At 43.0% G+C, this 17749-nt stretch overlaps 1 protein-coding gene across 3 annotated transcripts; it reads left to right on the forward strand.

Moving 5' to 3' along the window:
* The first annotated feature begins 1714 nt into the window (after window positions 1–1714).
* LOC120455190 (ATP-binding cassette sub-family A member 13) lies at window positions 1715–17749 on the forward strand. Of its 3 annotated transcripts, none has more exons than XM_039641129.2 (15): window positions 1715–2079; window positions 9616–9998; window positions 10056–10198; window positions 10419–10502; window positions 10560–10700; window positions 10781–10828; window positions 11047–11186; window positions 11254–12272; window positions 12329–12449; window positions 12576–12766; window positions 12833–13170; window positions 13226–13878; window positions 13985–15243; window positions 15304–16009; window positions 16077–17749. In XM_039641129.2, exons 2-15 carry the CDS (start codon window positions 9697–9699, stop codon window positions 16941–16943), a joined length of 6012 nt encoding a protein of 2003 aa, XP_039497063.1. In that variant the 5' UTR covers window positions 1715–2079; window positions 9616–9696; the 3' UTR covers window positions 16944–17749. The 3 variants fall into 3 exon arrangements, with proteins under 3 accessions (XP_039497063.1, XP_039497062.1, XP_039497064.1); XM_039641128.2 differs by having other exon boundaries at window positions 1715–2075; XM_039641130.2 differs by lacking the exon at window positions 10781–10828 and having other exon boundaries at window positions 1715–2075.

Raw genomic sequence — 17749 nt, forward strand, 5'->3', positions numbered from 1 at the left:
CCTTAATTGACCTTAGACAGAATCTGATATTTCTTCCGCGGATCGTTAGATTTGTCAACTCATTCTCGTGCTTACATCAATCTTGGGTTCCGATCCATTAGCGCAGTCTAGGTACAAAGTGCGAGCGTTATAGCCCTCTTTACACGGCCGACTGGCTCTCAAAAGTGGCACTGATTCGGTGTTTTGGGATTCGGCGTTTCGGGAATGGAATGAATTTGGAATATGGTTTGGCATTTCATCGGATATAAGTACAGTTGTGCGGTGGCCCAGGGCTGCAATTAATACTTCCCGAAAAGACGGGCTAATTAAGTCCAGACAATACTTTCTGCTGCGTGTCACGCACACTCATCTGGGAAACAAAAGAACAGTTAGAAGCATGGCCGTATGGGATGTTTTTTGAGAGGGGTCCCAAGAGCCATAGATTACAAATAGCTAGAACTTTGATAGCTGATTTTCGGAAAGCGTTTACTGAAAATTGAAGGCACAATGAAAAAAGTCCAAGCATCTTGGATTTAAGTAGATCTTTAGATATGACATAGATATGTGGAACACACGGCAAGTTAAAGGGTATCTATAGGCACCTTAGGGTGTCTCAGCACCCGGGCGTTTGTTGAAACACTATTTGCGGCAATAACAAACACACTGGTGTTTTGCCACCCGGTCGAGCACATGTTGTTGCCTTTTGATGTTTCTAATGTCTTAACAAAAACAAAATCATATAATATATAATATATAAATAATATTTATACATAATTAACCCTATTCTATTTCTATTGTCCTAGCTGGCATTTAAAGTGAAATTATAAAATTAAAAGTAAGATAGCTGAAAGTATTACGTAACATTAAAAGGAAATAAAAAATAATACTATATAATCCTAAATACTAAATACTAAATAATACTAAGTACTAAATACTAAATTATACTAAATACAACAAATTACTAAATACTTAATACTAAATAATACCAAATATATGTGCCTTTCTCTGCGCTTCTCAAAAGTCCTACGTAAGCAAACAACTTTTTCGATGTTTTTTTTTAAATACTAATTTAAATAAATACTAATGAGTGAGTGGTGCAATGATTTTATGTGGCAGCAGAGGATATGAATAATGTGATTTCGACCTACTGGAGGAAGTGCGTGAGCTAGCTATTTTATATAATTTTAAAAAGAAAAATTATACATTTATAAAGTTAAATATGGGAAGCATATGTTAAAAATGTTAACAAAGCAAATAATATATGTAATATATAAAAAAGAAATGTCTATTTCGTGTTGTTTAAATTTTTGTAAAATTAAGGTAAAAAAGGAGGCTATCTACGAGACACCCGGGTGTTTCCGAGACATAAATGAGTGTTTTTGCCATTCATCCCTTTTTGGGCACTTGCCTTTTTCTGCCTGTTTGCCCTTAGGATAAATAATTTACGCCATATCTCAAGTTGTGAGTATGCAAGTTCCCTTTTTTATATTTTTCTTTAGAAGATTCTTTGGCTTCGACCTCACCCCCCGCGTGCGACCATGCAGCGAGCGGGCAACATGTCGACATGTTGCTGGTGCTATGGTTGGGAGCAACATGTTGCCGCCCACACGCAACAACAACGAAGTTGGAAGTTAGCGCGATCGACGTCGACGATCGCTTTTTTTCTTCGACGTCGGCAGCGGCGGCAAACTGGGAGCGGAATTAAATAATTTTCCGTAAGCGCGTTTAGTCAAGCTCAGTTCAATTGCGGCCAGCTTTGTTGGCGGACGTTTCTGGCGGCACTCACTGTACACTATTCACTATAACCACCATAAGCGAAGTAGTAACGAAAGCCGAAATTGGCAACCGAAACATTCTTTATTTTTTAACTGTGCAAACAGTGCGAACTGTGCGAGCGGTGAGAAACACCCAAAAAGCAACACTCGAAGTGAAGAATAAAACTCCAAAAGAAAAAAAAAAATCGCCGTGTGCAGTAAACAATTGCAGTGACCGAAAAACCTTAAAATACCAACAACAACAAAGAAAGAAAAACAAAAAACAGAGAGTTACCAGCGAAGAAGAACCAGAAGAGCAGCAGCAACAACTCGATTAGCGGGGTTAGTAAGTCACCAATTTTTAGTTACTTCAGCTGTTTTTACCAGCTTCCTAAATATGTAGTTTTATTTATTCGGCCGCTTGCTAAATCAAAGCAGCAACAGCTGTTTTCAATCGCGGTAGCTTTCGGTTTCGGTACACTGAAAACAAAGGCCTAGTGGTGTCCGTTTGTACCAACCTTAAAAGAGAAAAAACAACGCTGCATTGCTGTTTTATCGCTTAATGTCTAAAATTTTTTAAAATTATTTTTAATACCAAGCAAATTGGAATGGCAAAATGTGTACATATTTATAATTAACTATGTATATACACATATACGCATATTTGTATTTATTTTTGGGTGAACTTGTATTAAAGATGCCAAGACGTTTCTCTCAGTGCAGGTTTTGAGTTTCTGTTCGGTATCTGACGTTTCTGGTTTTTGAGGTTTCTCGGCACGTTTTTCGGCGCCGTTGTTTTGAGTGCGTCTCAAAAAGGGCTGGACAAAACAAAAAGTGCGGAGCAAAACAAAAGAGCTGGACAAATTGTCCATTCGAAAAACTGTATTTAACACAACCACAAAAATTGCCGATTTATGTAGCTTAAAGCCAAATGGGCAGCACAAAGGGAGGGGGCGAGAGCAACAACAGCAACCAGCGATGAAAGTGAAAACGCATAGGAGAAAAGGCAAACAAAAGGAAGTGTAAATACCCTAAATTATAATAAATTGTTTGGAAATCCTACACAAATATGTTCAGCACTTGCAGTAAAAACTAAAAACATTTCAATTGGAAACATTTATAAATGTTATGAACCACAGATAAATTGCTTGTTGTGGCTAGAGCCCGAAACAGTTAGACTCATTTTGATAGTTAAGCAATTACAATTGCTCTACTTTTCTCACGAAAAAACACCCAAATTCGAGGTATATTAAAAACTCAGCTATTTAAAGGAAAGGCGGGGCGCGTTACTAACGCGTGAGATCTTTGATGTGCATAGCCAAGTAATTATCACGTGTGAGTGTTATACGGACATTTTCCCTGGAGGGTATCCGTCATGGTTTTTTTTTTCCGGCCATCGCATCTAAAGTTTAAAAGTTGCAAAACTCGACGTGAGAGATTTTTAACAATTAGCCATGTGAACCGCGAGGGGCGAAGAATCGACTGCAGGTGTGTTAGCGCCTCAGATGCACTTCGATATCTTGTGGATGTATCTCTGAGAATGTGATGGAAACTACGCAAAACAGATGGTGTATTTTGTTAAATTAAATATTAGTTCAAGGAGTGTAAAAAGGTGATGCTGACTTAGAAGTCTGGTTGAAAAAGTCTTTATTATTTTTGAGTTGCGAGGCAAAGCGTTAAGTGCTTGAAGCCGTTTTACTGGCAAAAGGAAAAGCAGAAATGCATTATTTATTTGAGATCAATTTAATTGACTGGACGTTTAAAGCATTCCTACTACAGCAGTTCACTACTGATCATGACTAGCTAATCAGATAGCTAGTTTAGCTAGTTATGCGGCATAGAGAAACAAATTAAAGGAATCATTAAAATGCCATTTCCAATCCGTCAATCAGTATGGTCGAGCAGGAGAGTAGGAGTAGTAAGTTGGCATTCTGGACTCGTCTTCCGTTTCCTGAGCGTCTAGCGATTATCGATGGCATTACCATAAAATCTTTTAGCATTCCGCCACCAGGGCCCTGAGCGTTATTATCAGACTGGTTATTTATCAAGACTTAATTGCATTGCAAGTTTTTGCACATGTAAGCAGCGACCTTGCTGGCTGCTGATCGGGCTGAAAGCGAAAATCAAAAGCAACAAGTAGCCTAGCCGCTTATAAATAAATAAATAAATAAAAAGTGAGCAGCATTTCCTATGGCCATCCATATGGATTTATAAATAAAATACGAGTATGCGACAGAATCTACATCTGATTGGGAATATAATTATAGCCAAGTCTGCACCAGTTATTGCCGACTCATGCTGATCGGGGTTCTGTACGGGCGGTACGGTCGCCAGTGGAAGTTAAAGTTAAAGTTGACTCACAAATCGAAAATCAATATTCAGAAGTATAAACTGGAAAACGCGTGCGTTTTTCAACGCTTCGGTGCCGGCGATCGCGTTTTTTGTAAGTCGGAGTTGGAGAGCGACTTCCGCGGTTTCTAAGTTATTATTTTAGGTTATTAAAACGGAAATGCGGTTATAGTGAAAATAACTTATGTCTTGTAACAGTAAGTTATTCTTATTGCCAAGCGGAAGTAAAAAGTACATTCAGTTTCACACTGCACGCTTTAATAGGACAGAACATTATATACAAATCCCTATAAATAAATTGGCACATCATGAACCATAGTCAAAAGTTAACATTCAAAACCCATTGTGGTTTTATACAATAAAAAAGTCGATTGACTCTGTAAAAATAATGCCAATTAATATTAAATTAATGTATTAATGAGCTGGAATGCAGTTAAAGAGCGCAGAAAAAGGTAAATCAAATCAAATTGACATTTATATTGTACAATGAACGCCAAGAAAAAAGGAACTACATGAATGAAATAAAAAACAGTTTATGCATTTATGAGATGGATTGCAGCAAATTTATCGAGATATGAATTGTTGCATAAACTGCACTAAAAACTCGACAGAACGCGTGCGATTTTAAACGCTTGGACACACGCGATTTAATCAGCTGCCGCGGAACATAAAGGGAGTTTGGGGAGGGAGGGGATGGGTACTGAAAGATTCCATGTACAATTTAAGTGGGATAATCATCCAAGCAAAATGCATTACACAAACCCATTTAAAGGGTAAGGGGATCACGCTGGCGATCAGTCCGCTAACCAGTTTCGCCTTATTTATATTTACTTTGATACCACTGTTTTCGTTTCGTTAGCGCGACTTGCTAGTTTTTGCGATTAGTGAAGACTCATGGTCAAGGTCGCGCTGAAATCCGAGTTAGCCAATAGATCGATGATAAATTGCGGCTTGAATCCACTCAAGTTGGCAGTCGTCGTCTGGCGAAGTTTTATGTTTATGCTGATTCTGCCTCTTAGGCACTGCGAGAAAATGTGTTCACTTCTATGCTCTCTCTCCGGGCGTGTACGGCGATTTAATTTTCTTCTTCGTAGACAAATTTATAAGGTTTTTATATATTTTGTTTAACCCCAAACCAGTACATACATTATTTATTATTTGCAAACTCGCTTAATTATTGTGATATTCACTTTAAAAAAATGCTTATTTTTAACTTTTTACTTTTAATTAGATTAAATATTGAAAAAATACGTTGGTCCAAAACATTTCTGCATTATTTTAGTGTAGTTTGATTACCAGTGTTTTTTTTAAAAAGACGGCGCAGGTGGGTCAAGTTCTCACCTGAATTAGTGCGTCTGGCAGTTGAGGACAACTGTGATGTACATATGCAAATGAAATGGAAGTTCACACTTCTAACAAGTTGTGGAGTTACTTGTTAAAAACTAACAGGAATTCAGACAAAAGGAAATTGTTGTTCAAATTTATAAAGCAGAGTTAGTGCAATTCATTAGATACATATGATTAGTTTAAAAGTTAGAGGAACTTAAAGTCGAAAAAACTTTCATGTTTCAATTGAACATTTCGAGTTGAAATTGCCTTAAAACAAACCTGCTGAAACGCTCATTCTTGGCTTAAATAGCTGTATTCGCTGTATTGTTATAAAACATTTTTAGTCTGGTCGTAGTCGTATTCGTATTCGTATTTGTATTCGTATTCGTATTCGTATTCGTATTCGTATTCGTATTCGTATTCGTATTCGTATTCGTATTCGTATTCGTATTCGTATTCGTATTCGTATTCGTATTCGTATTCGTATTCGTATTCGTATTCGTATTCGTATTCGTATTCGTATTCGTATTCGTATTCGTATTCGTATTCGTATTCGTATTCGTATTCGTATTCGTATTCGTATTCGTATTCGTATTCGTATTCGTATTCGTATTCGTATTCGTATTCGTATTCGTATTCGTATTCGTATTCGTATTCGTATTCGTATTCGTATTCGTATCGTATTCGTATTCGTATTCGTATTCGTATTCGTATTCGTATTCGTATTCGTATTCGTATTCGTATTCGTATTCGTATTCGTATTCGTATTCGTATTCGTATTCGTATTCGTATTCGTATTCGTATTCGTATTCGTATTCGTATTCGTATTCGTATTCGTATTCGTATTCGTATTCGTATTCGTATTCGTATTCGTATTCGTATTCGTATTCGTATTCGTATTCGTATTCGTATTCGTTCTGTAGATTCTAAATAACGAACTTAGAACGAACTTTCGATTAAATGATGCTTTTAAGTGCTGTCCGGGGTAATTCCAGGGATTCATTTGCATCTTGAGTAACCAAACGTGATCCAAACGAGTTTTGATATAAAAGGGGAGGCGGCGTTGGGATGGGATCTCGAAACAGCGTCGAAATCCAGTTTCGCAACTGCATCAGATTCGCAGCTTATTTTCGCTTTATTTTAATTAGCCCAAAAGCGGGTATTAGTTTTGGTTTGCAGGAAAACATCTGGCTATTATGGCCAAAGGGGCATAATGCCCATTGCCTTCTCCTGGCCACTGGGGGGAACTACGTGCCGGGAGTGTCTAATTGCCAGTGGAATCGCCAAACGCCGGCATTAACACATTTGCATACGGCCGACATCTTCCTTGAACTGGACTGGATTGGAGTGGATTGGATTGGTGAGGAGTGGAGTGGTGAGGAGTGGCAGGTTGGTGGTTGTGCTTGTGGGAGGCTTTACCTGTTAATTAAAGCCACTGCAATGCATCATTTTTCCTATTCGGAGACTAACGACTACCTTGTAATTATCAGCTTAAATTCCCTACTGCCGCGACGAGCGGGAATGTAGCTGATAAGCCGCTCGCAAATAACCATTTACACCAAGTATATAGTATAGTTGGCCCAGTTTTCCGCCGGCGGGAAACTGGAACGATCGGTTCACGCAACATTAGCTGGGGATCAATCAAGCATTAGATAATCCCCGCCGATGATGACATTGGCTCCACTGCAACATTATGCTATAGGCCATTGACTAATCGGCAAATGCAATTGAAAGTGGATCTGGGACTGGAACTAAATCTGGTATTTCACTTGATCTGGTTCCATAAGCTTTGCCAAACGAGTTGCCAGTGGGGCTGGCATTTATTTTGGTTTGGCTAGAAACTAAGTTAATTGTTGCACATATTATGAAACATCTCAGCGTTGTGGTCGCCCCATTCGATTTAAATACAACTTTTTATTTAGATTTTTTTATTTGGTACTGTTATTATTATAGCCCTAATATTTCCATAGGTAAATGTTTCTTCTAGAACATAGATTATTGTAGAGTATTCATCTGGGAACTCCATTTAAGCAAAATTACCAATATTGAAAAATGATTCGGGACGATTATGGAGGCAAAATTAAATAGATTTTATCTGTTTGTGTTTATTAATATTTGCAAGCAATAATTGGAAAATTTTGTATGTTATTGCTAAGAAGAAGATGTTTTTTATATTCTGCAATATGTAAGCACTTTTAAAAGCACGCAAAAACTATGTTTTTTGTAGGTAATGTAATGTAAGTAAACCAAATTAAAGAAGTGACTCTAAAAGCCATAGCAAGTTTAAGCACTGTGCCAGTCAATTTATTAGGTACCGCAGAACCCTGGGCCAGATTTTAGTTTCTGTTTATATTTCTAGGCATCTTAATATTCTTTTGTCTCGCCTCTCGAGATTTTCCCACTTTGATTGAAGTCCCAGCCAAAAGTCATAAGTCAGAGTGTTCACAACACTAAACACTGTATGCATACATATGTATGTATGTATATATTTATATACAGAATGTATATATTTAATCGAGACGGAGTTGATTGGCATCTTGGCAAGATCAGCGGGTGGCGATCATCAGAAGTCTCGGCCCGAGCTTTGCATACAAAATAGGCGAAAAGAATAAGCACTCTTTTATTGCTCGGCTGTACGTCTATTTGATTTGTAACTGGTTTTGCGAAGTTCGACACTGTCCGGGTCATAAATCTGGCCGCCAATTGCCTGCCGGGTAATGGATGCGGCTCATCTTTCATCCACACTCGGCTCAAATGGACAGCTGGGCGCCATAACACCACTACGACCTCGGGAACCTTCACCTCGAATACGTCGAGCTCCTGTTTGGGCCATAACTCTTTGACCGATCTTCCAGTTTTACGAGGGTCTAAACCTTGTGCGCGGCCACATGGTAAACTCTTAAATCCAACGAATAAATCTTTTAGGAACTCTGGTGAAGCACCGATTCAATTAATTCTGCATTAGAATGTGTCATTTAAATTGTGGAATAAAGTCATTTAGTGATGGTGTCGCGCAACCGGAAACCGATTTTAAACAGTTTTTAATCTTATTGTGTGAAAAGTTAGCTTACTTATCATTAGTTTAGTTAGTTTTACTTATTAGTTAGTTAGTTATTTTAGTTAGTTAGTTTTTACTTAATTACTAAATAATATTTGATGCTATTTTAAAGATGTTTGAGAACTTGATAGAAGTAGTACTGAAATTTACTCGATTAATCTGCGCGTAATAAAGTGACAAGTGTAATAATCGGACAGCGGAAGATATCTTTTTAAAATTATTATCACTCCATAAATGTTTTTAAACAAAGGAAATAAGTGAATTTTGCTTGCTGTTAGCACTTGTGTATACTGGCTTAAAGGCATAGCTGTTTTGCCTGCTTGGCCAGTGACTCACAGTAATTTGCTGAATAATTTAATTCAAATAATAAAATCACGTTTTAAAATAATTGTCAACAAATGGCGTTAACTGCCACAAGTGCACTATGAGTTCCGAGTGGCTTCGATTGCGAGCTCTTCGATTGCCACCGGGAAGCACTTTTGCCGGCAAGGCGAACCACTCAATAGCCTGAATTAGCAACGCGGCTAACGGCTCAAAGGCGGCTAACAAAGCAAACAGGGGCTAATTATGCTGGGGAAGCGATATCCGTAGATATGGGATCTCCGATGATCTGTCTCCGCCATTTACACCCAACTCTCTTCCGTTGCTAAATATGGGGAAAACGTCACGGGAGTAAGTTCGATTAGGCATGTCGATAATTATTAGGATCCAAAAAATTTGCCAAACTGTGGGCGAGACTTTTTTTGCAGCTTGCCTCACAGGCTTAATTCTCTTAGTTCCTGAGATCTCGACGTGCATTTGGACAAACAGACCAACTGAGACGGATTCAAAAGTATTAAATACTTCACAATTGCAGAACAAGTAAATAGATTGTCGCACTTACTGTTTTAATGAAACGGATTCCAATTCTTATAATTACAAGTGACAAATATGTCTTTCGATTATCTAAAAGAAAGGTTTAAATGTGCGTTTAACTAACATTTTTGATTATTAAGAATTAGGATTATAAATGAAACAAATGAAACAATGTTTTATTTGTCAACTTGACATTTCGATTAAAGATATTTATTTAAGTACTTATGTATTTGGGACAGATATAAAGAACTATGCTAAAAATTGACAGTCATTTTGATTTTTCCTGTGCAGCCAACAAAAATGCCCGAGTGATCAAGCCAAGACAGCGATCGCCAGTGGGACAAGTGACAGGAAACGGAGAAGTCAGCCGTAATGAGGGTGCACCTGAATGGTCGCGAGGTCCGGGAGTTGTTGCGAAAGGATTTGCTGGTGCGATGGCGCCAGAAAGGGCTGAGCCTGATCCTGCTGGCCTGGCCAGTGATGATCTTCATGCTGCTCTACCTGATCCGTCTGAAGTACGGATCGGAGGAGCTGGAGGCCTGCCAGTATCCCACCCGCCTGCTGCCCACCAAGAACCAGGTGGTTCCCGCCGCCTTCTCCTACATCTGCAGCATTGAGAACCGCTGCCAGCCGGCGCATCCCTACGAGGAGTATTCCCATTGGAAGGAGGCGCCGTAAGATAGTCTTCATACCCACACAGTACCCACATTAGCCATTTACTTACATTTCAGACTGCACTCCGTGATCGATGTGGTCAACGCGTTTGTAACCGACGAACGGCTCCACAAGGCCGTCGTGGAGCTGGCCGAGAAGGCCAATTTTGTGTCGGCCATTACCACATTGATCACCAGTGATCGGCTCGACATCATACGAAGTAAGTGGTGGTGCACTTAAATTACTATGACTAAGTTTATATAATTTCCATATATGTATGTATGTAGTTAAGGTTACTCATAATTCGCGACTGTGATCCTTTATATCCAACCAAAGCTTATACTTTGACTTATACTTACTCCAACTTGCGAGCATATGTTAAAATAGTATTTGAATGTAAAAATTAATTTGCAAACCCCTTGACTTGATATCTTGTACAGGTAACATAAGCGAAATAATTTCTCTGGTGCCCGAAATCGAACGACGGATGAACTACAGCTTCGACATTAAGCATCTGTTTTCGAGTATGTTCAAAAGTAATCTGCTGTTGTCCAGATAATCCCAACTGATTCCTCTGGTAGATCGCGAGACCTTCGTGAAGCTGGGCGTTCTTTTGTGTGGTCATCCGTTTCCCAATACCGATACTATACCGCTGGTCAACGAAATCCTGGAATCGGAGGACTTTAGCCAGACCATCGATGCGGAGCTCGATGCAATGCCTAGTGAGTTGAATCCTCCATAGAGGAGATCCCCCTATTGAATTCTCAAAAACTGCAAATTGCCAACATTGCTCTGCCTCCAGACCGTCGTCGTCGTCGATCCGAAGACCTTCCCACGGACTGGAGGCCAAGTGAGCATGACGAAATATTTTTAAATATCAGAAAAACTCCCTAATCACATTACATATTATATTCTTAACTCTCATGTTTGCTTGTATTGCTCAGATGATTAGAACTGATCTTTCAAACGCGATCATTCATTCCATTTTGAAGAGCGTAGAAAGGCTTAATACAATAGTTTTTCCCACTTGCCAGCTGCTTTTGTACTTATAACCATTCCAACCACCAGCTAAATACTGCAAGCGCCTTTACCGGGATGTGACTTCCACGAACCAGGGCAAACTCACCTGGAACACCATCAAGCCGATTATCCAGGGACGGATCCTATATACCCCTGCCAATGCTGCGGCCGACAGCGTGGTGAAGTTTGTAGGTTTTCTTTGCGCGTAACTTCTATGAAGAGCGTACTAATAATGCAATATTCATATGACCACAGAGTAATGCCACCTTTGAGGAACTGGATAGGCTGAAGCAACTTAGCCGTGCGGCAGCCACCATTCTCACCAAGCTGCACACAAACGCCACTTTCCAGGAGGCCTTCGATAATCTGCTCAAGTTGGCCAAGTCGCCACTGGTCAAGAGTTTGGTCGGCGATGACTTCGATATTGGGGAAATCGAAAGGGTCTTCCAATACATTCGCACCAACCAACTGATTTATGATATACTTACCACCGTGGCGGATCTAATGGATTGCGTTTCGGCCGATCGCTTTGAGGCTGTGGAAAGTGTGGAGGAACTGCACAAGAGAGCCTACGAACTAAATCAGAACAAGTTGTTTTTGGCCGCCCTTAATCTGGAGGACGTAGGTCTCAAGCAAGCGTCCTACCGCCTGCACATGGACACGGACAACACGCAGCCGACGTTTGAGAATCGGAACAGATTCTGGTTCCCCGGACCCGCCGACAGCATGGTCATTGATCTCAAGTATCATCGTGGCTTCGTTCAGCTCAAACAGATGGTCGATCTGGGAATTATTAAGAGCAAGCGGGAAGAGGCGGGCTTTGCGCCGGAAGAGGAAGCGCCTGAAAGTGGGCGTTCCTTAAGTGGTCTATTCAGTATCAAGCAAGTGGACAACGACGCGTCCGATGAGGACGATGATGACTTCGATCTCAGTCTGGAGGGAAGCGGCGGAGCAGAGCAGGCCACTCAAAAGGTATCAGCATCGGCGAACGATCAGGCGGCAACCACCATTCCGCCTTCAGTCAATGATGAAGGCGTTGGGGTATCCATTGAAGACGTTGGGGTCACCACAGAACAGACAGTCGTAGGTGGTGACCCCGATCTCCTTCTGCTCAACAATGAAGATGTGCTGAAGCGCTCGAAACGGCAGGGTCTGTTCGATTTACTAGGAAGCTTCGGTGGATCTGGGGATGCAAGTAAAAAAAACAAATTCGAAGTGGACAACATGCAGTTCTACACAAAGCAATTTCCCTATCCCGCCTTTCTTAACGATGTGTAAGAGCTAAACCTCATCAACTGAATCAGTTATAATTATTCTTTTTTATTCGCAGCTTTAAACGCGGCTTGTACTTGGCCCAAGGCGTCCAGGTGGCTTATCTACTCGGCCTGGTTGTATTCGTGGCTCTTTGTGTGAGGGAACGCATCTGGATGCGGGAGAGTCGTAATAGCATGGTGAGAATATTGGATATCAGATATTTTTAAATGTTTATTAGACCACTCTGAAAGGGTTTGGAATAACCCAATGCTAGTAATGTTAACTATTTAGAAGTTAATCTATATCCTCTATATCCTCTATAGTTGCTGCGATCAATGGGTCTGAAGGCGCACTCCGAGCTGGTTGCCTGGGCTCTGATCAGTTTTATGGAGCTCTGTGTGATCTTTGCGCTGATCAGCGGGGTGCTATATAGTGGTGGTATTTTGGGCTTTACCAACTGGTTTTTCATGATGTTCTACTGCATGAGCTTTGGTCTCTGCCTGATTTCGTTTTGGTGAGTAGTTCTTAGATGGCACTATATATGGAAAAACTAAAACTAACTCTTGCATCCAACTCGCAGTTATATGTGTACGAACTTTTTCAATTCGGCAAACATTGGTGCCGTGGCCTCCGCCCTTTTATTCTTCATTAGCCTTTGTCCGTTTATCATTGTGCTGATGTTCGATGCCAAGTTGAGCGATTTCGAGAACTTCCTGGTGGACCTCTCGTTCACCACGGCCTTTGCCAAGGGCTGGGGTGAGCTGATGCGCATGGAGCTGCAGCAGGAGGGATTGACAGTGCGTCACCTCATCCAGGCGGGTCCTGCGAGAAGCGAGTGCGCCATGGCGCTGCTCATGTTCCTCCTTGATTTTCTGCTTTATGCTGTTATTGGACTGGCCTACCAGCGCTACAAGAAAAGTAAGTAATGAATTGAATCCTAAATTCGAAATATTATTTTGTCGTATTTTAACAGATAACTACAGCTTTGTGAAGGTCAGTCGCTCGCAATTGGACGGCAAACTGGGCGCCTCTTTGGTTAATGTTAGCAAACTGTATGGCAGCAAGTGCGCTGTTTCCAACTTAAGCCTTGACTTTGCGCGCAACCAGGTGAGCTGTCTTCTGGGCCGGAATGGCGCTGGAAAGAGCACGCTAATCAAGTTGCTCACCGGACAAATCCGGCAGAGCAGTGGCAAGGTCCAGTTGGCCGGGGAGCACCAAGTGGGTGTCTGCTGGCAGGATAATATCCTAATCCCAACGCTTACAGCTCGGGAGCACCTGCAGCTGTATGCACAGATCAAGATGCCACTAGGTGGGAGTGCTGGTGCCGAGGAGATCCGCTCGGAGGTTGCCCAGACCCTGCAGAGCCTAAACTTTGGTAAGCACGAGTCGTATCCCTCGTGGCAGCTCTCCGGTGGCTACAGACGACGCCTCTGCGTGGCCATAGCCTTCATTGCTTCGCCCAGTGTGGTCATCTTGGATGAACCCTGCAATGGGGTGGATGCCAAGGCCAGAAAGGACATTTGGCAGCTGATTGAGCGACTGCGTCAAGGGAGAGCAGTCATCTTCGCCACCCATTTCCTGGACGAGGCCAAGTACCTCAGTGACTCACTGGTGATAATGCGGAATGTGAGTAGTAAACAAAATCTCTGCAATCTCCTTCATATTCATAGTTATTCCCTGGAGAATAAAATATTTGCATTTTGATTGATTTTACTTCTATTTACCTTTCTAGGGTCGCATTATTGCCCAGCACAGTCGAGACTCGCTGCAACGTTTGTGTACCTCAAACTATAGCATTCGGCTGCGTTGTGTCGATGCAACCGGGTTAACCTTCGTTGTTCAGAAGGCACAGCAGCTTCTTCCCCAGAGTCAGGTGATCCCTTCAGGAGCCGCAGATTACCCACACAGCCTGACCATCAGTGCCAGCTATGCGGAGCATCTAACACCAGGAGCCGTCGAGTTTCTGGAACTGCTGCAGTCCCAAGTGGCAGCTGGCAGCATCAGCGATGTGGAGCTCACGAGCAGCTCAAGTCTGGAGCAGGAGTTCGAGCAGTTGAACAAGAGTGGCGAGGAAGTGGAACCCCGACGACCAGCCAGCGATCGCAGTGGAGTGGTTGCAGGCCCTGCCATGATTACAGACGAACCACCAACCGCTTGCAAGCAATTCCGACTGCTCATGGGCAAGCGATTGAGGCATTTGTCCCGCAACTACCGTCTCCTGCTCTATGTCCTCCTGCTCCCTGCTCTTTTCGAACTGTGTGCCATGTGGTTCGTCAGCTATCGACTGGAGGATGACTTCGACACTGTTTTACCCTTGAGCCGATCGCTCTATCCCCAAAGCGTTCAGTTTTTGTCGCAGGAGAGGGCGACCAGCTTCTCCGAGAAACTGTATCCACAGCTAAAAACCTCGTGTGACCATCTGGGTGATTGTAGAGTGTTCAATGATTCTGAACAGGCCTACGATTGGGTCCTGGACTCTTGGGGCGAGTATCGCGAGCGACGGTATGGCGGCTATGGATTAAACGGGTCAGGTGCTACAGTTTGGTATAATAATAAGGGATATCACTCTATGGTGGCCTGGTTGAACGACCTCAACTCGGAGCTACTGCGCACGACCTTAAACGACTCGGAGTCCAGTATCCTCACTCTGAATGAACCCTGGAAACTGGGCTATGCCGAACTGAGTACCAGCTCGATCCTCCGGCAGGCAGGTGACGGATCCATGGTCTTTATCCTGCTGATTGCTTTTGGTTTGGTGGTGGCCTCCGGTTCCGTTTATCTGGTAAACGAGCGTGTCAATGGCGAGAAGCTGCAGCAAAGATTGTGCGGAGTAAGCGCGGTTACCTACTGGCTGGTGGCCTTCGTCTGGGATTATCTGGTGATGGTGCTGGGTCTGATTGTCTGCCTCGTTGTGATCCTGATGTTCGGAATGCCTGTCTTTGTGGACCGCCAGCAGCTTGTGGGCATCATTGGACTGTCGCTGGCCTTTAGGTGAGTTCTGAAGGAAGTGGAAGCGGGGAATCTTGAATTACAATGCCAAATATTTCTCAGCTTCGCCTGTGTTCCATCTGTGCATGTGGCCGAGAAGATCTTCAGCGATTCAAGCATTGCCATTGTGTCGATCTTTTGCGCCAACCTCATCGTCCCGCTGGTCACCATGGGCATCATCCTGATCCTGGGCGTGGTGGGCGATGGTCCAGCGTGGGATGATTGGCGCCACGCCCTCAACCAGGCCTTCCTGGTCTTTCCACTTCATGCTTTGGGAGACGGCTTTCTGGAGTTGTGCAAGAACTATATGGTGGCCCTAGTATTCCGACGCTACGACATCGATTCGTATAAGCATCCCTTGGCCAGTGACCTGCTTGGGCGCCACTTTACCGCCCTCTTGTTGGTGGGCGTGGCCGCCCTGATCATCAACGTTCTAATCGAGTGGCATCTGCTGCGGCGCCTGTGGCAGCGGGTGGAGCGACTGCTGGACTGCACCTACCGCCGCGAGCTGGATAAACTGGGTCAGCTGAAGCTGGTCAACATCCAGAGCATCTTCAAGAGCTGCGTGGCCAGCGGCGAGGCGGTGCGGGCGGAGAACCTCTGGCTGGGCTACCGCCGCGGACACTATGCGGTGCGTCAGGTGCACTTCAGTGTTCAGCGGGGCGAATGCTTCGGGTTGCTGGGCAAGAATGGAGCCGGAAAGTCCACCATTTTCAAGCTGCTCACTGGCCAATTGCAGCCCGACGTGGGACACATTTACTTCGAGCAGGTGAGTCACCTCTTTTGGAATATAATTTCTAATAATTATATAAGCTAACTTGCGTTTCGTTTTTCAGCCCGGCATCTCATACTGCCCGCAGAGCAACCCGCTGGATCCGCTGCTGACGACGACCGAGTGCATCCGCTTCTACGGACGCCTGCGCGGCATTCGCGACCTGGATCAGTTCTTGGACCGCGTGTTGGACACGTACGAACTGCGGCCCTACAAGGACATCCAGGTGCGGAACCTGAGTGGCGGCAACAGGCGCAAGCTCGCGGTGGCCGTGACTTGTTGCGGTTGCACGCCCACCGTCCTGATGGACGAACCAACGAGCGACATGGATCCCGTGACCAGGGACATGGTTTATGGCACCATCGAGCAGCTGCTGCTGGCCCGCAGAGCCGTGGTGCTCACCTCTCACTCCGTTTCGGAGATCGAGCACCTGTGCCAAAGGGTGGCAGTGCTCCGGGCGGGACAGGTCATCGCCAGCGATACGCCAGAGCGATTGAAATCGGAACATGGTGGTTACTACGCCGTGACCTGCTTCTGCGGCCCCGCCCAGCAGGCTATTTTATCAAGGAGCTTGAGTCAACGATTGCCGGGTGCGCGGGACTTGCAGCACTACGCCCACAGCTTGCGGTTCCTCGTCAGAATCCGATCGCCTGGAAGCGTGGGCGATGCCCCTCTTCTCTCGGAACTCTTCGCCACCCTTCGCGATCTTTGCGTGGACGTGGCTCGCTTTTCGCTGAGTCGCTGCCGTTTCGAGACTGTTTTCGAGCGAATCCTTGACAGCTGCGAGGCGAATGGCGCCAACGGCGCCAACGGCGTGCACAAGGATCAGCAGCAGGATGCAAGAAAGGATCTGCCCAGTAAATCCCCTGCTGTCGGTGGCTCCCTGGAAACCGGGTATATTCATTGTGGCTACGAGGAGACAAGAACTTAAGCGACTCAGCCATTCTCTGATCTTGAAACCAAAAACAACTTAAATTCCATTTTTTTTAATCAATTAATAGTTTTTATTCGGGACTTATGAGTGTGTTCAAAATTATAGCTGCATTCACGTTTTAACACTTGTATGAAAACTAATTTAAAGTATTTAAGAAATTATAATGACTATTCTGTTATATTCAACTAGACAAATAATTTTTTGGTAAATCTATTTCGGTGTACTTTTTGTTATTGTTTTGAGCACAATTCTGAATCTTATTCATACCATATTTGAAATCACTTAAGTGAATTATGCAGACAAAACGGGTTCGAATGTTTCAGAGGTAAAGGATTTCCCAGACAAATGTTATTTTTAATAATTCTTGAATGTAGCTGCGCAGATACTTAGAATTGGTAGCTTTACAATGAGTTTGTAACTCACTTTTATTGTGTACGGCTAATAAATTAGTTTATAAGCTATGAAACATATGCATCCAAATTGACATCCGAATACAATTTTTTTTTAATAGTTAGACCAGTTTTATGTGATAAGATGTGATAAGTTGGGGCCTACGTGGCAATAATTTACTTGATTCCAGGTGTTCTGTTTAGATATTAAGAGTCCCACCCTTGCCCCAAAACATTATTTCCCTAGAGCTTTAATAATTATGTAATATGTACTGTGCGCGTGAAATGTGAGACCAATCTAGCTATAAAAGAATAGGTATGTGTATATGTCATGGCGGAATCCTTATAGGATCTGTCCGAAGTTTTGTATTGCGATTTGAAAACTAATAAAGAGAAATATGTATATAATATATA

This window comes from Drosophila santomea, chromosome X (assembly GCF_016746245.2).
Source record: "Drosophila santomea strain STO CAGO 1482 chromosome X, Prin_Dsan_1.1, whole genome shotgun sequence".
Taxonomy (NCBI): domain Eukaryota; kingdom Metazoa; phylum Arthropoda; class Insecta; order Diptera; family Drosophilidae; genus Drosophila; species Drosophila santomea.